Raw genomic sequence first — 22,647 nt, forward strand, 5'->3', positions numbered from 1 at the left:
GAAAATTACTGGAAATGTTACTTGTGCTTGTGACTGAAGTCCCACTGGTGGACATTTTAACATTGCTACTAAAGAATTGACTTGTGGATGTGCATCCTTACTATATTATGGACGCTTTGTACAAAAACAGATGGTAGTCGTGAACTGTATTATATTGTGACAAATCATAACATGAAAAATTGTCCAATAATGCCTTTCAAAAGGCAGGAGAACAACTGCAAAATTAAATTGCAACTATTTGCTTAGGGATAGAGGAAACCTACATTAAGGCAAAGGTTCCCCTTGACAAATGTCCAGTCGTGTCCAACTCTAGGGGGCAGTGCTCATCCCCATTTCCAAGCCGTAGAGCCAGCATTAGTCCGTAGACAGTTTCCATGGTCATGTGGCCTGCATGACTAGACATGCCATTACCTTCCCACCGAGGTGGTACCTTTTTATCTACTTGCATCTTTACATGCTTTTTATTTACTCGCATGCATTTTTGCATGCTATTTATTTACTCACATTTTTGCATGCTTGTCCCAGCTCCTGCTAGGTTGGCGGGAGCTGGGGCAAGCAACAGGAGCTCACTCCGCCATGTGGATTCAAACTGCTGATCTTTCAACCTTGCAGCCCAGAGGCTTTGCAGTTTAATCCACCGCGCCACCATGTCCCATCAAACCTACATTAATTAACAACAAATACAATAAAATGGTTATCTCCAGTAAATTTTATGTTGATGTTTTTATAGTAGATGAAAGATATAACTGAAAGGAGAAATGTGGAAATAGCAGGGAATGTTTGTGCATTTTCTCAGTTCAAGTAAATAGAAAAGATTAAAGACTTTACTATTAAGATTTTATCTGTAGCTGAAGTAAAAAAGATATACCTACTTTGAACAGCCATTCTAACAGAAATATGATATTGACTCTCATAGGAAACAAGGGTTTAAATTATTTAATCCATAATTTCATTATTTTGTTTTCTCATTTGCGGATACATAGAAACAAAACATCAAGAAATGTTTGTACTGTATTTAATTTCATGTGAATATGCGACTTTCGGATGTAGTGTGATGTTGATGACATGATGAGGAGACCATACATATATGCAAAAGAGAAACACTTTAATCAATAGCTCCACTTCAAGTTAATGAGATAGGATATGTTCTCATAATTCTTAGAATTACAGTGTTCAAAAGGACCACAAGGGTCATTTAATGCAACTCCCTACCAATGTAGGAAGTGTGAGGTCCATCTAAGCCTGGGTATGTTTCTTCATATGGGATATCAGCAGATAACAGCATGTGTTCTTTTGAATTATGAAGCATAGCAACATGAAATACCAGTCCCCAGGAGTTTTCACAGATTGACAACCTCCTGGACAAATAATACCATGTTTACCAAATATCTGAATATATATAATGGCACATGGAAAAAACCTGAATGGATCCAAATCTATAGCATATTAAATTTATATTCCACATAACTTTTCCAGCTGGGACGATAAGGTTAAGCAGATACTGTAAATTGTACATGTTCTCATATCTTTTCAACTACATAAAACATTACGTTTGTGTTTTTAGATTTAAAAATATTTTCAGCAAATCACAGCACAATATTTTTGAAATAATCCATAGCCATATAACAAATATTTTAATAAAACTACAAGCACTGGAAATTACTATTTTAGAAAAAGAGGCCTCTATAACAATTTAACGAATTAATTAACTGTTTAGTGCAAGTCCCAGATTTCACAAAATAACGAAGGCAGCTTAGGATCTCTTGTTCTCCAAGTTACTAGTACTTCTGAGTGGTTGTGATTGAGGGTTCTGAGTTCGGTGAGTCGTCCTATGAGACGGGCAAAGTGTTGTGGTTCATCAGGATGATAGATTTTTGAATATTTGTAGAGAAGTCCTAAAAAGGGTTCCTGGAGTTTCTCCACGTGTTGCTTGTTTTTTAGGAGTGGACGATCTGAAAAACATGAAAAGCAGAAACACATGATTTTGTACAGAATCCTTAAAAGCTGTCTGAGCCTTGTAATCAACTTCTGAGGTCAGCTCTTTGGATCTTCTTCAAGAGCCATTAGATTTGTGAGTCAATGGACAGGGCCTTTTCTGTAGTAATTGCCACTTTAATGCTCTCTTTCCACAGAGATATGTATCAGTCCTTGTTAATGTTTTTAAGGAGATACGCAAAAATATTTTTATTACATTCAGCTACTGATTTTAATAGTTTGTTTCATATAATTTTATATTCCGTTGTAATTTTAAATTTAATAAATTATTTCTATGCAGATCATTGAACCTATTAAATAAATCATAAATATGAAAAATGTATTTTTCAGGGTGTTCATGATGTCATAAAATAATCTAGTGTATAATATCAGGTCACTATAAACTTTCATATGTGTAAAATATTTAAAATCTAAATTTTTGGTATTAGAAATTATAAACAATGTAATCCTGTCTTCTGTGGCAGGAGAAACTGTTCTCATTTTATACCATATTATTACTAATTTCTTTCATCTGCTCCACTTTTGAGCCCGCTCTCTGGGGAAAAAATTCCATTTTATGGTTTTCTACATCTCTATCAAGGTAGCAAAATTAAGAATTTTCCTTTCTCTGTCATATTGGTTGGTTATTATTCTTCGGGCACATTATGAGAAAACAAGACTCACTAAAAAAAGACAATAATACCTGGAAAAGTTGAAGGCAATAGGGGAAAAAGACCAGATAAGAGGCAGATTAGCTAAATAAAGGATGCCACAGCCTTGTATTTATGAGAGCTCAGCAGGGCTATTGACAATAGGGCCTTTTGGAGATCACTATTTCATATAGTTGCAATAAGTCAGATGTTGATGGCACATAATACCAGATCACAGTGACTGGAATCCTCCTGGGCACTGGCAGAATGTAAAGTCCTGCTGGTCCAGTCATGCAGGATATGCCACTTGTGTAAGCACTGCTTTTATATAAGGTTTCTGGAGTGCCAGCTCACAAGGGATTAGTGAATACCTCCTTAGACAAGCATTGAAAATATCAGGTCACTTGCACTACATCTGTTCAGTGAGCAGTCTGACATAAGCAGGCTCCCAACAAATGTATTTTCTACAGTAAGCAGCAATGTTCTTATTTTATTTATTTATTTATTTATTTATTTATTTATTTATTTATTTATTTATTTATTTATTTATTTATTTAATTTATATGCCGCCTACACTACCCAGAGGTCTCTGGGTGGCTTATAACAAAATTCAATACAGTAAAGATTAAATAATTAAAATACAATTAAAATACAATTAAAATTTTGCTAAGCTCAGAGTATGACTGCTTTCCTTCTTCAGAGATTTTGCTATTTCATAGTCCAAATCCACTCATCACCACTACATTTTTACATTCTGCTAACAGTCTCAATCCCTCTTAGGCCTTACTGGCCAGGCTGAAAGTTCTGATAGTTTCACCAGGCTTTCACATTGGTTTACATCTCCCTCCCTTTAAAAACAAGAGGGAGAAATATCTTTGCTTGTTCAAGACTCAGTCATCATGTGAGGCTGCAGCAACTGAATCCAAAATCAGATTGTTCCCACAACTGACACATCTACTGAAAGTAAAATAAATAAATAGATCTTTCAGCAATTAAACATCACTCTAATATTTAACATGCATTTTATTCCTGCTCAAATATTACAGAATCTGGTGGTTTGAACACACTTAGAATGGAATGTCTAGGCTTGCTCCCTTAGTTGTAGCTTCCTTCCTGTCACTGAGTCTGAAAAATTCTCCATTGTGAATAAGAATCCGAGGGACAGGCATCTCTCCTTTTCAGATGTGGTGATGTTCAAAACAATACAGTAGTTAGGGGCAAGATGCTCCCCTCTAAGTATGTTCAAATCACTGTATTCTGTAATGCCCAAACAAAGCTAGAGAAAGTTGATTGAGAAATTTTTATCTAAAAGCATTTACTTTTAGTATTTGAACACTATTTTATATTGGAGCTTAATATACCTGAAAAAAACACAGTAGTTGCAACAAGCAAAGCATACTCTGTCTCAGTAACATTAAGTTCTCCCATGCTTCTGTAGAAGTAAAATAGAGCAGAGATAAACTCTTCAGTGATACCTGCAAAATCCAAAAAATGTCAGATGATAGCTAGACAAAACAATAGTTACTTATTGCTAAAAACAAACACCTTTACATAAACTAACATAGGACACAAACACAGACCTTAGATATGCTAAAATGATGCTCAAAGGAAAGGGAATACAGTATCAGTAACTGAAGCAAGATCAAATAAAAAATGGCAGAGTTACATTTTCTGAGGTGTTTAAACGTTAAAAGAAAAAAAATTACATGGATGTCAGGAGGTTAACAATCCCAGTGAAAACCATGGAGCAGAGAAATGAATAAGACAGTTTTGTCCAAAAGACATGGACAGAGAAAAGGCTAGATGTGGTGGTGGAGAGACTTTTATATGTTCGTGGAAAAAGTTTAAATAAATTTGTGAAGAAAAGTAGGCTGCATACAGAATGGAAGAATTTTAACATGGGTATATCAGTGAACAGAACAGATTGAGAGAAGAGATTGTATAGCAAAAGAATAGAAATAGGGTTAATTTAAAAAAATACAAGATGAAGAAGTGTAAGTAAAGTTTAATACTGTATCATGTCAGCAAGGTAAGATGCAAAGTTTGTACAGTTGAATTATAAGCAGGAATAGGAGAATATTTCTGCATGGAGAAACCAAAAGAGTCAGGATGAAAATTGAAATTCAGTATGAGAAAGGCAGATAGAAGAGAAAGAAAGGAAGATGGAAGCAATTAAAATGTAAGAGAGGGAGAGAATCAAGAGGAAAAATTACCAAAGGACATATTAAAAGGTATAAGTAAACAAATGTAATTGAACTAAAAATAAAATTATATGAAGAAGAGTAGTAAGATGAGAAAGAAAGAAAGAAAGAAAGAAAGAAAGAAAGAAAGAAAGAAAGAAAGAAAGAAAGAAAGAAAGAAAAAGAAAGAAAGAAAGAAAAGAAAAGAAAAGAAAAGAAAAGACCTTCAGGAAGGGTCAGCTACTCTAATAAAAGGAACTGTCTGTGTTTTCATAGGCATCCTTCAGTCTCGAGAGACTATGGTAACATGCTCTGAATCGAGGAGTTTTAGTAACATCAAAATAGTAATGTGTGTTTCAGAAAAGAAATAAGTACTGTATAGCTAACAGGAAATATAGCATAAAAAATCACAATAGACAAGATAATGAAAAGAAAGCAGCAGATCATGGAACACACTATGTGTGAAATCCAGTAGTAAGTTGCAACTAGTGTAAGCCCTTTGAATTAGTAGGGATTTAGTAAACTGACTCATCAGTAAATTCCATGGACCTATTCTAGTTGCAGCTTGGTACTGGATTTCAGCCATAAATTGAAGTGTGTGAAATAGAGAGGAACCACTTAACAAAAGGATGCAAAAAATACATAGCAAAGAAAGTGAATCAGGAGAGAGATGAAGCTAGAATACCTGGAAGGGTATCATCAGGGTTCTCACTCAGTCCAAGTAGTGTTCTGCTTGAATGAGTAATACCACACAAATGTATACTTTACTATCAATATTTTCATGAGTTAAGCACTTTTTAAATTTAGAACTTTTTAAAATGTCCAAAACTATTTAGTAACCCAAATCTTGCTGCTTACTTTAGCATAGCAACTTGCAGTTAGAGTAAGACTTAGTACAACTTAGAGGTATTGAATCACTATACCTCCACTGATTCAATGGGCCTACTTTAGTACAATTTGCTGTACTAAGCAGAAGGATTTTGGCAAATATCTGCAAAGTTCAACACTTTACTAGAAATATATACAGATACTTTTAGAAATACTCTTTACCTGTTGTACTAGTAGATGTTGGACTTTCTTCATTGCCAGATGCTTCTGTGGTGTAAGTAATTTTATCTTGGCTGCATATAGCATGGACAGATAACTTTACATGACCTAGAGTAAATTAAATGAAAGTCCACAACTTAATACAATTGGGGGGGGGGGGTGTCACATAAATTTAAATTGTTATCACTTGATAAAAAGTGGTAAGAGACAGAGTATTATTAATGCTAAGAATATATTATAGTTAAGAAATGTCTTATAGTAGGCAACAACTCATCACATATATAAAGTAAACTGATCAGATGGCATGCAATTGTTAAACTAACTGCCGTGTTTGCCCAAAAATAAGACCGGGTTTTATATTAATTTTTGCTCCAAAAACGCATTAGGGATTATTTTCAGAGGATGTTTTATTTTTTTTCATGTACAACAATCTACATTTATTCAAATCCAGTCATGTCATCTTCTTCTGGTTGCTGCACAAAGGTGGAAGATGGGGTTTCACTTAATTGGGGCTTATTTTTGGGGTCAGGCTTATATTACAAGCATCCTGAAAAATCATACTAGGTCTTATTTTCAGGTTAGGACATTTTTGGGGAAACGGTAATATCCAAACTTACTTTGCCTGAATGATGTTTGGCATTCAATCCCTTGTTCATTATATATTTGAGCTGAGCGTAAAAACATTGCTTCAATTGTGGAGCCTTTTAACAATGCAATCTGATCATCATCAGCTAAGCTTTCAAATCCTATACAGAAATGAGTAGATAACAGAAATTGACAGTGCACATATATATGAGATTTGACTTTTCTCAAATAACTTCTATGAAATAAATAATTCCTAAAATATTTTATATATAATATAAAATATATTCCTAAATATATTCCTAAAATATTTTATATATATATAATAACAGCTTTATTCTGTACAGATACTCCAGATAGGATTTTTTTCATAATAATGCATTAAAATTAAAACGTACAACACTGGATGTACTCATATAAATTACAATGTACAGGTTAAGAGAACAATCCTATACTAATATCTGCTGAATAAGAAGCCATTGGATTCAGCAGATGCTGCATTGTATCAGCAGCAGAACACAAAATACTCATTGCAGATATAAAATTCAGTAGAACCCTCCAAATATATCAACAGAATTGCTGAAATACTGTAGCATTAACAACTCTTAGCATTCCTGTGACAGCCAGGTCTACCTAATTGCCACCTTAACTAGGATCTGCTAATCAACAGTTTGACAGTTAATGTTAATGAAGCCTTGTCTCTTAACTGTTTACTCACCTGGACATCACCGTGGAATAAATATATCTCAGTATATTTGAATGTACTGTATTTGTGTCCAAAGAAGTTGATTTTAGTTCATAAGACCTCATACTGAAACAAAATCTACTCTTTAAAGTGCTACAATATTTGACTTTTCCCCCCTCCTGTTTGGTGACAGATTGAGGAAAACTTACATGGCTGCTTCTTTGGAAATTCTTATGGAACATGTTACCTGGGAGTCTTTTTGTAAAATCCACTAGAGTCTGTGTATGAACCATAGCTGTCTCTGAAAGATGTAGAAAGTTCTCTTCAGGATTGGCAGTTTCCTGTAGCTAATTTAAAATATTTGCATTAGCAATATATACCATTAGAAAGTCACAGTACTGCTTTTATCAAACATGTCATGATAACATGGACTATATTTTATGAATACATACAAACTTTCTTGCTTTTTCCAGGGGAATTGTGCAGTTTTGGTGGGCAACCAAGATATGGTCAATAAGCTCATGCTCTCCAGGAGTAAGTTCCACCCTCTCAAGGACCTTTGAAAGAAAGATGTGCATAACTGTAAGGAAATAACTAATACTGAAAATAAATTATTGAAATATGAAATATGGCCCTACTTTTAAAGGTTTGGTTGTAGAAGATACATGCTTGCTGTCCACTCCCTCATCTTCCATCTTGATGTTACAGAGGAAGCTACTCTTTTTTCTGAGTCTCTTTGATTTACATTGGACTTCAGTTAGCAGACCTTTAAGAAATTTATGCCAGAACAAAACAGTTAGCTACATTGGAAAACGGTAGCCAAAATAAACACACACACACACACACACACACACACACACACACACACACACCACACACACACACACAAGGACAGACACTCCAACAGTTTTCACTGTTGCTAGCAGCCCATCATGTGCCTGAGCACACAACCAATTGAGTGACCAGTTGTGCAACCTGACACATCTGAATACATGAGAGGCAGCTGGCAAGATTGGCCATGTTACTTGCACAGTTGCCAGTTTACACTTCACAGTTCCTACCGTATTCAAGCCACATTACTAAAGCATCTCTTTTTGTAGACCATATAAAGTTTGCAAAATCAAGGCATTCCACATGTGTACTGCCTTCTACTATCTGATTTTCCTGTCTGGCAGTGACTTTAATGGAAGGACAAATCATTGCTTAAGGGGTGGGATTCTCCCCATTCTTATTTCTATTAAAGTTGGCCCCTACAGAGTGGAAAAGGCAACTTCTGCAGTTAAAAAAAAAAGGTGTCAGGGTAAGTTCATGTGCCCTCCAAGGTTCAGAGATCAATGTGCACAACTTCTGGACGTCTTGACCACCAAAATAGAGCTGTGGGTGGTATTATCTGAGGTCACAACTCTGTGATGTATTTGGTGTCACTGGAAAGACAATCATGCTTGAAGGAGATAGAAAAAGAATACCTGAGATGGATTAACTTCATAAAAGATAGCAGGGCTGGCAATGACAAGAGGCGATTCAGCCATAAGGTTGTCATAAGTCAAAAAGGACTTGATGGTACATAACAACTTTCTAGTTACCTCTAGCTGTTAGTTTCTGATTGACATTAGGGTGCAATTCTTTATATATCTGAAGTCCCACAGAATAATAATCTGTGAGTAGTCCAATCTAAATGTGAGTTAGTCCTGGCTAGCTAAGAATGGAAGACAATCTGTCAGTGGGCTGGACGCTATACAAATAGAATTACTGTATTATACCAACCATTGAACTTCAGTGTAGCAAGCTGCTGGTTGGAGCACCTGGTTAGTGAGTTTTACAGATTTCACCTTCCCATGCTCTACCTCCAGCTTGCTATACCACAGCTCCAGCTCCCTGATTTTGCTGCTTTCATGACAGCCTCTTTGCTTCAGCCTCTCTTCAAATTGGGACAGGGCCGTGATGCACCACCTGCCTCCAGGCTGAACACTCAGATGTCAGGGTTTCCCTTCTGTTGAGGTCTATTTCCAAGGCCTTCAGATCCCGCTTGCAGATATCCTTGTATCACAGCTGTGGTCTCCCTCTGGGGCGCTTTCCCTGCACTAATTCTCCATACAGAAGATCTTTTAGAATCCGACCATCAGCCATTCTCAGAACATGCCCAAGCCAATGTAGACGTTGCTGTTTCAGTAATGTATACATGCTAAAAATTCCAGCTCATTTTAGGACTACTCTATTTGGAATTTTGTCCTGCCAGGTGATACCAAAAATCCATCGGAGACAACGCATATGGAACGTGTTCAGCTTCCTCTCCTGCCATGCACAAAGGGTCCAGGACTCACTGCAGTACAGGAGTGTACTCAGGACACAGGCTCTGTAGACCTGGATCTTGGTGTATGCCATCAGCTTCTTATTGAGCCATACTCTCTTTGTGAGTCTTGAGAACATGGTAGCTGCTTTGCCAATGTGTTTATCCAGCTCGACATCTAGGGAGATAGTGTCAGAGATCGTTGAGCCAAGGTGGAGATGGTAATAGAGGGAGGTGAGTCCACGCCCGGGCCCAAGACATGTGTTTTCTTCAGGCTGATTGTTAGTCCAAAGTCTTGGCAGGCCTTGCTAAAACAATTCATGACACTGTTCCGAGTCCTCCATACAGAGCACGATACCATAGTCTCTCAAGACTGAAGGATCTAAACCACAAAATAACCTGTAGATGGAGTAGAATAAAAGCTTCCTTTCCTCTTCCTTTCTCTAATCCAGGTCTCTGCCTGTCACGTCAACACCTTCAACCACAATTAGATCCTGGATTATTGATTTTGGTGTGAACTAACTATCCACATGGGCTTCTAAATGGGCTAATTAAGAGTGCTTCAAATCATGCCAAAAATTGTAGCTCTAGCACTGTGCCAAAAAGGAGTGGGGCAAATCTAAAAAGTCAAAACATACATGAGGATGCCATAATTTGATCCAAACCAAACAGCACCAAAAACAATCCAAATAGCAAGCTACCGTATTTTTTGCACCATAAGACGCACTTTTTTCCCACAAAACAGGGGGGTGGAAAGTCTGTGCGTCTTATGGAGCGAAGAAAACAGATTATATTTTCCTGTTTTCTTCTCCTAAAAAATTGGTGCGTCTTATGGAAAGGTGCATATATAATCATCTGAATGTGCTCTCGGTTACAATTTGTTTTGGAAGGGAATACCATTAAGGTGTCTTGAAGAGTTTTGCTTAGCTGAGCAGCATTTGTGAAACCAAAATATTGTAAGTAGGACACTCACATTCAGCCAACATTCCCACAGCTTTGCACTTCTTTAGGCGACACTCCTGACATTTCCTCCTCATATACATATCCATTTCACAGTGGCCGCCATTCTTGCATCTGTAGATTGCATTTTTGGTGATACTACGCCGAAAAAATCCTAGTGATAACACAATTTGAAGTAATGAGAATAAAAACAATGGAAAACTACATGGCTTTTATTAGCAGAGTGATGTGTTTTGACTGTCAAGAGTTATTTACACATATATGACACAGCATTGCGAAGGTACTTAAACAAATAAGACAGACTTTCAGACACACCACTCTATCCACTTATCTAGAACTAGATCCCTCAAAACTTAATAAGATTTATTTCTGAATAACTGGACTGTTAGCTAGGGTTTTTAGAAAATATTTCCACTGAGAGAACAGCTGAATTCAACAGATTGTAGACAGCCTAGCCTCTTTCCAATTGTACTGTTCCCACCCCTTTAGGATCTGTACACAGATGAGAATCTTAGTCTGAACTTCGCTGGGGAGAGGACAGAACAGCATGTTTGTACACAGAGAGCATGCAGACTTACTATCTCCATTTTGGTTAGGGTGGTCATATGGAAAAAGAAAGCAGAACTCCTTGCATGGCAAACTATACCTGTTGAAATTTCCTCTTCTGCAAAATTACTTGTGTGTATTAGCTTGTGTGATTGCTTATAACAGGTGAACAAGCCTTGTCCTCTTTTCCATATTACAACCTTAATCACTAGTTTCTATTGGTTTGTCTCCCTGGTTTCAAATAACCAGTAGGGGATTTCCTTTCTAATAGGAGCATTTTTATCACAAAATTCTTTTCCCATTACCTTTGCAGCCTTCACAGGTGAGTGCATTATAGTGGTATCCTGAAGCCTTGTCCCCACAAACCACACAGAGCTCTTCCTGTCCCTTTATTCGTGAGGCAGAATGACTAAGTCTGGGTCGTTTCTGTCCAGGATATCCTCCTCCATCATTATGAGCACCCATGCAGCTGGGTTTACTAAGTTCACAATTGCTGATAATGTATTGCCCATCACTGTATTGAGAGTCCAAGTTGTATGTACCATAATGAGACTGAGGAGACGGTGCTTGTAATACCGGAGGAAACTGAATTGGTGAATACTGACAGTAAGAACCAGGCTGGCAGTCGAAGTCTTGCAGTGGATAACCAATGTGTTCTGGCAAAACATCTAGATTATTAAGGAGGGGAAAATCACACAAAACAATATGATTTATGACTTGACTTTTCTTAATGCTACATTATTCCTAACATTTATTTAAAGCTGTTTTGTCAACCCTGCTCTCCAGTAAAAAAATATTCCCAACTCTTTTTACATAAATCAGTAAAGAAAAGACAAGTTTACATTCCAAAAACACATAATGTAGTACAGATTGAAGAAGGAAGAAGGAAGCAAGGAGATAAGTAGTGTAATCCAAAGGTGTGCCAGTTGTAATGAGTTTGGAATGGGCAGAAATTTTCTGTGATGACCCATCTCCGATCTGCCAGAACAACTGGATCTGCCTAAGTGATGTGCTGGCTGAGATCAGCTGACATAAGAGGCAAAGAAGGGGAAGAAGCAGGAAGTTACGCAGATTCAAACCCGTTTCAGTCCAGACTCACAGTCATTATGCTGGCACAAAATGACGCCAAGGTTCCTGCTGTGTTCCTGCCTCTTCTTTTACATATTTATTCTGTCAGCTACACAATGTTAGTACTAAGCATGGACAGATTTGACTTTTTGGCATGAGTGTGCAATATATTTTGTTCTTATGGTAGGGCTTGTGTTACTGTGTTGTTTTTGTAGCGCTTCTGCTTGCATGATTTTTCTCTTGTTTTTGTCTTGTCTGAATGTTTATAATGATCATTTGGGGCAATTGTTTGGTATTTTCAGATGATGCACAGAATGGGGCTTCGTAAGGAGGGAGCCCTACTCTTTTTGTGTAACTTTTGCCTGCATGTATAATAACTACAACTGCAATGCAATTTGTAAAATGTATTTTAAAAAATATTCCCCCCTAGTACTGTATAGCACTATAGTTTTAATCTAGCATAACACTGATTCAGATGGTTAGTGAGTATTGTCACTTGCTAAATTTGTTTTTTAAGAAAAATGAATTTGTATGCTGGCAAATGGGGGAGATAAAAGGACAGTGTTAACCTCAGTGTTTTGGGCTGCAATTTTATATTGCAACCCTGTGCATGTTTACTTTGGAGTAAGACCCACTGGATTCAACAGGGCTTACTTCTAAATAGACATGCACATGGTTGTGCTTTAAAGCCATGTAAGGATCACTTTTGCAAAACGTTCTGAAAGTATATTGCTGTGACATTTTTAGTTATTGCAGTGGTGTTGAAGATATACAGCATGCTTAAGAAATAATGCAGCACAATTTAAACAAAATTAAATTGCCCCCAAAAATCACCTTAAGCACACTGTTTGGAAGGAAAGTGAATGCATGCTGCAGTCCTGTCTCTGCCCACCAGAGGTTCTCACATACATACACGAATATGTTTGATTCTCTACATGTTTTCTCTTTGCTCAACTCACCATAATATTGGATTTGGTCACCAAGGCAGTACCCATCTGGTACTGTCACAAAAGTGTTTGCCATGCCGTGGTCCAGCTGCCACTGCTTCATTCACTTTGAGGTGTTCTGTGCTTTTTAATGAGAAAACCTGAGGAAAAGAAATACTGCTAGTTTTTTTTAAAATCAACTTTTCTTGCAAAAACCAAAGAGCTACTTGAAGCAAATTAAGGGAAAACAGAGGACCACACAGATTTCAACAAAAACACACCTAAATAGAAATTACATTAAGGTTACAAAATTGTGTAGTATGGCAATAATGGAAGTACCAAGGATTTGATTTATTGACCTACCTTTCCATTCATCTTCTGTTATATTAATGATGGAATCTATCTTCCCATATACTTTTCTTCAAATATGCTGTTTCCATACCAGTAATTAGCCTGGATCCTAATGGTCTCTAAAGACAGGGTTACCATATTACTTGGCTGATCATATTTTATCAGAATTTTAGACATGTGCCCACTTGGACAATTAGCTAGCTAGGATTCCATTTTTTTAAAAAAAACACAGTCTCTAGTTCTTAAAGAATTAGGGATATAGGGCAAAAGATCACTGTTTTTGCTGACTGCTTTGTAAGAAACAAGCTCTTCTGTTTGATTGAGTGAAGACATCCAGAGTTTGACAGGATATTATAGATTTAGAAATTAAAGGGTCATCCTCTCCCCCTTAATGGGTAAATGTTGCAATTGTCGGAAAGTCTGGCTTCAGCTGGTTTGCAAAAAATGTTTGCAGAGCTGGCTGCAAACACTGCATAAAAAGCAAGGAAGATATAGAAATGAATAGGGATGTTCAACAACACTAAGCAGTCATACAAACCAGGATAAAAGCTGCTAATATAATAATAATATGGACTTTGGTTTTTGTGGAAAGAAAATTCACACTATAGTATTATGGAAAGCTTGCGTTTTTGGATTACAGATCCCATGCTGCCTGGAATATTATGGGAGATGAAATCTAAAAAAACCAAACTTTTCCAAGCACTAATATTATGTATCTTGTGGGGCTTTAGGAGGTCCTGGAGGAGACTCTCAAGAGTCCCCTGGACTGCAAAGAGAACAAACCTATCCATTCTAAAGGATATCAACCCTGATTGTTCACTCGAAGGACAGATCCTGAAGGAGGCTCCAGTACTTTTGCCATCTCATGAGAAGAGAAGACTCCCTGGAAAAGACCCTGATGTTGGGAAAGTGTGACGGCAAGAGGAAAAGTGGACGACAGAGGACAATGACAGTGTCATCAAAGCTACCAACATGAATTTGATCAAACTCTGGGAGGCAGTGGAAGGCAGGAGGGCCTGGCGTGCTCTGGTCCATGGGGTCACCAAGAGTCGGAAACAACTTGACTAAACAACAACAACAATGGGGCTTTAAGAAGAATCAGGTTCAATTTTTTCTTCCACAGACTTGGAACTTATCTAAGTTCTATCCTGAAGAAAGGAAGAGTTGGGAAAAATAGAAGAAGGAAGATGAGGGGAAATGATTAGAAAACTGTATTCGCAAAGGCTTTCACGGCCGGGATCTAATGGTTGTTGTGGGTTTTTCGGGCTCTTTTGAAGATGCCGGCCACAGAGACTGGTGAAACGTTAGGAAGAACAACCTTCAGAACACAGCCAAGGAGCCCGAAAAACCCACAACGATTAGAAATTTGTTACTGCTTCTGTTGTGATGGTTGTTGCTGTATTGCACTTGTTACTTATCAACATTGCTGGTGCATGGGTGTGAGTAGAAAATTGCTGAGAGTTTGACTTCTTCACTAAAGGAAAAAGGGAGTAAAGGGCTATTGGTGCATAGCTTGTAAATTAATTTCCAGAAGCTGAGTGATGAGAATTTAACTCCTTCGCTAAGGAGTGTGTGTGTTATAATTAAATTCCTGAGTAACCTGGGCCGATAAGATATAGCTGACAGGGTAAAAAGGAAGTGCAAACTCCGTAAAAGCGAGGCTGCGCAGTAGAAATAGAATGTTTTTGTAACTTAATGAAATTGTAGTAAGTTTGTGAGCCGTAACGGACCGCCCGGACGGACAGCCTATATAATGTGTACTCTTCCTTCGTTCCTCAGAGAAACCAACGCCTTGCATGGCTTGGCTTGTTTTCTCTCCGCTTTCTGCAGCAAGCGAATAATAAAGAGCCTCCACTTTGTAGCCTTCGTGTCTCTGTCCATTTCTGTTGGGGGAATTCATAAGGGTCTTGAATTCCGATTAACAGATTGGTGTCAGAAGTGTGGGATAATAGAAGCCCCTATTGGGGTCGGGCTCAAGTCCGTTGAGGCTGTGGAGAACGGCGGCAGCCTTGCGGAGAACCGGAGGGCCCCCGTCTTGTTTTCGACGGCCGTTTCCCGCCTGGCGTCCCGGCTACACAGTCTCAAGAACTCACAGTGAGACACGAACGTGAGGAGGACGGGTGAGACGGCGCCTGGGTAATCGTGGTGAGTATTGAAATATTGAACTGTGGTTATTGGGGCGGGCGTTGTCAGAGTGATTGTGAATGAGTGGCTGAGCCTGCAGTTCTTCGTGGTGACCGTTGGAAGTTCCGGCGCCCGGAGTCAGGCTGCGTGTTTGAAGTCTGAAACCTTCTTTGTGTCTGTGTTGAAAGGACCCCTTACCTTTCACACACCTCCCTGATCCCTTTGTGTTTTGTTTTCCCGCGGGATGGGCAATCAGACGTCTAAGAAACGGTCCAGTGGGGGCCAAAAGGAAAAGGGGGATTCCGTTGGGGACGCCCAGACTTGTCGAGGGAAAGATGAGTTAGGAATCCCGGGGAACAGTCCGTTGGCGAGACTGCTCCTCCATTGGGAACAGGTAAAGGTGCAAGATTTTCAAACCCCGGGTGAGATGGTTAGAATGTGCACAGAGATTTGGCCCCAGCTTGACATCGACCCGAGGTGGCCAAAATTCGGGTCATGCATGTTTGAAGATATTAAAAGAGTGGATGATGAGTATGTAAAACATCCCCCGCGTTCCGCGTATGTGGATTCGTGGATGTGGTTTGTCATTAAAACTTGTGGTGGGGTTCGATTGGCCGTAAGAAGAACACTAGAAGAAGAAAAGCTTCAGGGCAGCGAGATGTCGAAGTTCAACCCCCTTGAGTTTTTGAGTCAGCCTCCACCGACCGCCCCACCCTTAGCGCCAGCCCAAGGTCCTTTAGATCCCCCTCCAAGATACGAGGATCGGGATGATGGGACGGTTGGTGAACGACGGGAGGGTGGAGAGAGAGGGTTAGGCGATGAAGAAGAACGACTATCCGAGGCCAGTACAGTCGCTTACCCAAGCCCCTCAAGGGTACTTGCGCCCTCTTTCAAAGGGGTAGAAGATAGGATAGATAGGCCGAATAAAGAGCTAAGAGAATTACTAAAAGATCAGGAAAGGTGGGGATCGGCTAGCACTCAAAAGAAAAATCCTGAAGCTGAAGGGGGAGGGGGTGCTACTAAAATGTTACCCCTCCGACAGGTCCCTATGGGGGACGGAATTGGCTACGTGGAGGTTCCCCTGACTAGCACTGACCTAAGAATAATTAAACAACAGCTACCCCAATTGAGTGAGGACCCCTTGGGATTTGTTCAAGGAATGGGAGATGCCTTAGGGCCGTCCGTTTATACCCCGTCGGAATTCTTGCATATTTGCCAACAATTGGCCGGGGTAACATATACCAACCAAGCTTTGATCAAAGCTCGGCAACTGTGGAAGGACGGAAATGGGCAGCGGACAGACGCTGAAGCGACAGCCGCGTTCCCTGAGCGGACCCCCGCGGATTGGAATATCCAGACGCTAGAAGGAAGGGAAAAATGTGACGAATTTAGGAAATATATGCTATTGGCATTTGAGAATATAGTTCCTAAAAATATAAGCGTCACCAAAGCATTTGGGCAGCCTCAGGGCAAAGATGAGAGCCCTGTAGAATATTTGGAAAGGTTACGGAAAAACATGCGACAATATACCGGGCTAGACCCAGACCAACCCAACAATGAACAAATCTTAAAGCTCCAGTTTGTAGCTGGAAGTTGCCCTGACATTAAAATAAAGCTACAAAAGTTTGATGGTATGCTGGTAAAGCCCATAGGGGAACTATTGACGGAAGCTCAGAGAGTGGTGCTGAGGCGAGAGGATGAGAAAGAGAAAAAGAAGGTGAAATTGATGGTCCAAACGGTCAACCAAGTGTTGACCCAGAAGGAACAGGGAAGGAGTTCCTCCAGACCACCATGGTCTGGACAAGGACAAGGTGGCTGGAGAGGCAGTAGGGCTAGAGGAAGAGGAGGATATGGAAATCAGGGAGACAGGCAGGCAAACTGGGGAGCTAAGGGAAGAGGGGCAAGCCAACAGGGGCAGAGGAGACCCCTGCCCCGGGATGTCTGCGCGGCCTGTGGCCAGTCCGGCCACTGGAAGAGAGAATGCCCACAGAGGAAAGGGAAGGAAACTGAGGAACTTGTACGCATGGCAGCATGTTATGAGGATAGCGAATAGGGAGGTCAGGGCTGTCTGGTAGAAAGACCCACTTTTTCCGAGCCCATGTTAACCCTAAAAGTGGGCACCCCTCCACACGAAGTACATTTTCTTGTAGATTCAGGGGCAACTCGCTCGAGTCTTGCATGTCCGGCTTGGACCGGGCCGTGCCCCCTCTCTGGGGCCTTTATTAGCATTATAGGTGTAGAAAATTGTGCCGCTCAGGTGCCCATACTTAAGCCCCTATCAGTTGAGAAGCCAGGCGAATCTGGACAACTGATGCATGATTTTTTGTGGACCCCCGAGTCAGGAATAAATTTGTTAGGACGGGACTTAATGGGAAAAATGGGCCTAGTGATCACTTTAAAGGACCAAGTGTGTAAGGTTACCCTAGCAGCTCTCCGGGAGGCAGATGAACGAGAAGTAAATTCAATAGTGTGGGCCAAGCCAGGTAATCCAGGGTTGATGAAAGTCACCCCCGTGAAAATGAATTTAAAAACCGAAGTGCCCGTGTATCGTCCTCAGTATCCCATCCGGCCCGAAGCTGAGGAAGGTCTTAGGCCAGTAGTGAAAGAGTTATTGGATGACGGTCTAATAGAACCCAGTGATTCCCCTTATTGCACCCCCATCCTGCCAGTAAGAAAACCAAACGGGACTTGGAGAATGGTGCAGGATTTGAGGGAAGTGAACAAAGTGGTTATCCCTAGGGCCCCCATTGTCCCAGATCCACATACCATATTGAAAAAGATCCCTGATTCGCACACCTGGTATACCGTAATTGATTTAAAATCAGCGTTCTTTTGTGTGCCGGTTGATCCAGTATCCCGGCCGATATTTGCATTCCAATGGCCACACCCAGATACAGGAAAACTCACGAGGTGGCAGTGGCGAGTCCTCGCGCAAGGTTATGTAGAATCTCCAACGATTTTTGGGGAAATCCTGGAAGAAATACTCCAAAACTGGGCACCACCTCCTGGAGTGTTGCTTACCCAATATGTGGATGATCTGTTATTGAGCACATCAGAAGGAAAGTTGGTAAGGAAAGCTAGCGTTGGTTTGCTCAATTTCCTAGGGCAACAAGGCCTTAGAGTGTCAAAGGAGAAACTTCAGTTTTGTGAGGCAGAAGTAAAGTATCTGGGATTAATATTGAAAGGAGGGAAGAAATACATTAACCCCAAGAGAATTGAAGGCATCCAAGCCCTGGAGATGCCCAAAACCAAGAGACAACTGCGAAGCCTATTGGGGACACTAAATTTCTGTAGACAATGGATAGAGGGATTTTCAGAGTTAGTTCAACCATTCTTGAAGAAATTAACAGGGGATCAACCGGAGGTGTTGGTCCTAGAAAGGCCTGATTATCAGCTATTGGAAAAACTGAAGAGAATTTTGGCCTCGGCCCCAGCACTAGGTCTATCAGATCCCAAGAAGCCGAGTCACCTGTTTGTCACCATAGGAAGTGGTGTGGCGAAGGGGGTATTGGCCCAAAAGAAGGCTGGGAGATACCAAGCGATTGGGTACTTTTCTAAACATCTGGACCCGGTGGTCCTGGGGTGGCCAGCTTGCTTGCAAGCCTGTGCTGCTGCCGCCTCAATGGTAAAGGTGGTGCGCAAATTATACCCCTTTGAGGTAATCATACTCCATTCACCACACCAGCTGAGGACAATCTTGACTCATACAGCAAGGCGGTGGATGACCGACAGTAGACTTATGCAGATAGAAGCTATTTTGTTAGAAAAACCAGATCTACTGTTGACCACCACCGATCATTGCAGTCCGGCCGAGGGCCTTTCAGAAAAAGTTTGTTTGGAATTCAAAGGAGAACATGACTGCGTGGCAGTTACAGACCTCCAAACCAAGTACAGAGAAGACTTACAGGAAGAACCTATTGAGGGAGGTAGAAACCTGTATACGGATGGGTCCTCCAGGGTGATGGATGGGAAAAGGAAAACTGGGTATGCAATAGTGGAGGACGGAGGGTTGGAAGTGGAATCGGGCCCCCTCCCTCCCGGTATGTCAGCACAGACAGCTGAGCTATATGCAGTAAAAAGAGCCCTAGAGATTTCAAAAGATGAGACGGTAAATATTTGGACGGATTCAAAATATGCTAGTGGAGTGGCACATGTATATGGAAAACTGTGGTGTGAAAGAGGATTGTTAACTTCACAAGGGAAGAACCTAGCCCATCATAAGCTTGTAGCGGAAACTTTAGAGGCTCTGAGTCTTCCCGCCCAGGTGGCCATAATACATGTGGCGGGCCATCAGAAGGGAAACAGCCCTGAAGCAGTAGGGAATAGGTTGGCAGATGAACTGGCGAAAAAGGCAGCCGATAAAGAACTGCAAGCAGCTTTACAGGCAGCACTAATTCCGCTGGGGCAAGAACCGGCACCCCCTTATAGATACAACCAGAAGGAGTTGGAACTAGCGGAGCAGCAAGGAGCAGTGATGAAAAACGGAGTGTTAACCTTGAAGGATGGCAGACAGTGGCTCCCCGAAGGGGTTGTAAGAGAAGTATTGAAAGCCCTACATGAGGGGGGGCATTGGGGAACTAAAGCCATGACTAGTGCATTCTTACAGCGATATGTGGGGAAGAAAGTCTGGTCTCACGCAAACACCATCCTAGCACACTGCATTCCATGTCAACGAGTTAACAAGAATAACCCAAGAAAGAGCGAGTGGGGGGGGAAACCTTTGGCAGTTCACCCATTCGAAAGCATTCAGTGTGATTTTATCGACATGCCAAGAATGGGAACCTTGAAACACTGTTTGGTCATTACGGACCAACTTACAGGATGGGTAGAGGCATACCCTACTTCCAGAGCAACGGCAAATGTTGTCTGCAAGTTAATATTGGAACAAATTATCCCTAGATATGGGATTATAGGGTCCATAGATAGTGATAGGGGGTCCCACTTCACCCAAAAGGTACTGCAACAGGTGATGGAGACATTGGGGATTAAGTGGAAACTACATACCCCCTGGCACCCGCAAAGTTCAGGAAAAACGGAAAGAATGAATCAAAGTCTAAAGAATCAGGTTATAAAGCTAATGCAGCAAACTCAGTTGCCCTGGACGAAGGTGTTGCCTCTGGCCTTGTATTCTCTCAGAACTAAGCCTAGCCAAGTAACTGGGTTATCTCCCTTCGAGAGTTTGTATGGGATGAGCATATGGGATGTAAGTCCTAGGAGAATAGACCCTAATTTGGATATGTTCAAAGATGCTTTTATTAGAAAACACTTGCTGGCACTATTCTCCATTTTATCAACCAACAGAGAGAAAGGCATTTCTACCCAAAGGACACCCTTGGAGACCCCGGTGCATTCATTCCAACCCGGTGACTGGGCCTACATTAAAGCATGGAAAACTGAACCGTTAACTCCCAAGTGGTCTGGACCATATCAGATACTGTTGACAACAGAGACTGCCATCCGAACTGAGGAAGCTGGTTGGACGCACCACACTAGGGCAAAACACTCTGCAAATCCCGAAGGACAGTGGGAAGCTGTGTCATCGGGAGAGAGACTAAAATTGGTGTTAAAAAGAAAAGTGTAAACTATTATGTCTTTGAGAATAATCTGTGACAAACCATGTCCTTTCTTTGAGATCCAGCTGACACGTAGATCATTAAGCAGGGACGTGGATAAGTGGGATGTGGATTTAGATGTTGACACTAATATAGATTGGGTTGTGTTTTCGGGATTTTCTATCAAGAACGAGGCTGTGCTGGTAGAAACAGGACCTGAAGGAACTGTAAAGGGGTTTGTTCACAAGGAGGTAGAGAGCTTGTGGGACCCCCGCTGGTGGCACACTAAATTTTGCAGAGGCTGCCCATTAACCACAAAACGAGCCCCTGAGTATTTGGAACCTGAATTAGAGGAAGGGGAAGAAACTGATTCCCACCGTGGTAGAAGCAATAGTGAATTCGACTCAGATAGTGAGGACCCCGAAGAATACTTTGAAAACCCTAATCCTTTCTACCCTGGTGGCACCCTAAACAGTGGGAACAATATAAGAAACTTGAGAGATCCCCTGCTTGGACTAGACCCATTTGAACCCCTTTGTCTACTACACTGTCATTTTTGCCCTTTCAACTGGTGTGCCCGACTTAGCAAATTTGACGAGGACCCTGACACTAGGTGGTACATACTGTATACGGGATACCAAACTGGACTGTGGGTGGAGAGCTTGTGGGCTGTAGACGCCAAGGCAGCGAGTTATTGGTGGAAACCGTGCCAAACAGAACCTGCAGGAGCAGTGACCATCCCCAGAGGATGGATCCGCAACGCATCTTCGGTGCACCACGAGACGTGCTGGAAGTGTCGGAAGGTAAGCCCTTGCTGTCCACCCGAGCCCGATCCAGCCGAAGAGGATTGGAATCCTCTGTACCAGTGAAAACCGTGCCCCTAGTGTCATGGAGAGGTATCATTGGAAGACTGGTCGGGAGAACCAAGGGAAAGGGTAAACTAATCCCCATCATAATCACATTGTTAGGTGTTATTACCCAGGTTAGCGGAACTACCTGCCCGTGCATCACACAAACCCGACAAGGAAGGAAGGAGACACAGACTCTTGAGTATAAATCAGCCTACCAGTGTCTCGGGAATATCAAAGAGTGCAGCTTCAACAATATAAATTACAAGGTGTGCTACGAAAAGGACAAACCTCCTATTTGCTATGACCCCACAAAAGAGCCAGAAAGGATATGGATAGAGATGAGGGCAGGGAAATCAGGATATGGAAGCATCATTGACAGGCAAATGCGCAAGTCTAATGGCCCGGTTTCTCTAACATTTGATGCCTGCAAACTGTTGTCCTATGATTATTGGGGAAATTGTGGGAACCTGGGCTGGGAAAGAACCTACCAAAAGAATGATAAGTACATTGGGTATGGAATCCCACAACAGAGGGTAAGGGCTTGGAGTTGTAACAAGGAACAATATTACTTGTCCCATTGGTCATGTGTAGTGTGGGCTACTTGGCCTGGAAAGTTTGACCCCTCAGCTGTACTTAAAAGCGGGAAAGGGTCGAATTCTTGTAAACGAGGGGAGTGTAATCCGGTTAACTTCACCATATTGAAACCAAAGGAATGGGATACAAAGGATCTATGGTCTAAAGTTTTTGGATTGCGGATCAATGGGAAAGGAAAGGACCCAGGGGGATATTTTGTATTAAAACAAGTCAAAGAAGGCATAGTAGGAGAGGATATGAGAACTTATAAGACATTTTGGAAAGAGTTGG

The 22,647-nt window shown here is 41.0% G+C and overlaps 1 protein-coding gene and 1 long non-coding RNA gene across 4 annotated transcripts in view; one reads left to right on the forward strand and one right to left on the reverse strand.

The window, feature by feature from the left end:
* Positions 1-159: 159 nt before the first annotated feature.
* The window catches only part of LOC110072318 (bile acid receptor), a 39,045-nt gene continuing 16,557 nt past the window's right edge, over positions 160-22,647 (reverse strand). Inside the window, exons 2-12 of one of the 3 annotated variants that reach the window (XM_020780535.3) lie at positions 13,269-13,375; positions 12,939-13,066; positions 11,217-11,579; positions 10,379-10,519; positions 7,757-7,884; positions 7,571-7,675; positions 7,366-7,465; positions 6,469-6,597; positions 5,855-5,959; positions 3,986-4,099; positions 160-1,952 (exon numbers count right to left, since the gene is read on the reverse strand). In XM_020780535.3, the coding sequence (XP_020636194.2) occupies positions 1,714-1,952; positions 3,986-4,099; positions 5,855-5,959; positions 6,469-6,597; positions 7,366-7,465; positions 7,571-7,675; positions 7,757-7,884; positions 10,379-10,519; positions 11,217-11,579; positions 12,939-13,029 (1,515 nt within the window). In that variant the 5' untranslated portion in view covers positions 13,030-13,066; positions 13,269-13,375 and the 3' untranslated portion in view covers positions 160-1,713. The remainder of the gene's footprint in view (positions 1,953-3,985; positions 4,100-5,854; positions 5,960-6,468; positions 6,598-7,365; positions 7,466-7,570; positions 7,676-7,756; positions 7,885-10,378; positions 10,520-11,216; positions 11,580-12,938; positions 13,067-13,268; positions 13,376-22,647) is intronic. The other 2 variants (XM_020780534.3, XM_020780538.3) reach the window with 2 other exon arrangements.
* On the forward strand, positions 4,096-5,224 carry LOC144589168 (uncharacterized). Its single transcript, XR_013545107.1, has 2 exons — positions 4,096-5,068; positions 5,127-5,224. It is a non-coding gene; the product is annotated as an uncharacterized LOC144589168 (long non-coding RNA).

Source organism: Pogona vitticeps, chromosome 4, assembly GCF_051106095.1.
Source record: "Pogona vitticeps strain Pit_001003342236 chromosome 4, PviZW2.1, whole genome shotgun sequence".
Taxonomy (NCBI): domain Eukaryota; kingdom Metazoa; phylum Chordata; class Lepidosauria; order Squamata; family Agamidae; genus Pogona; species Pogona vitticeps.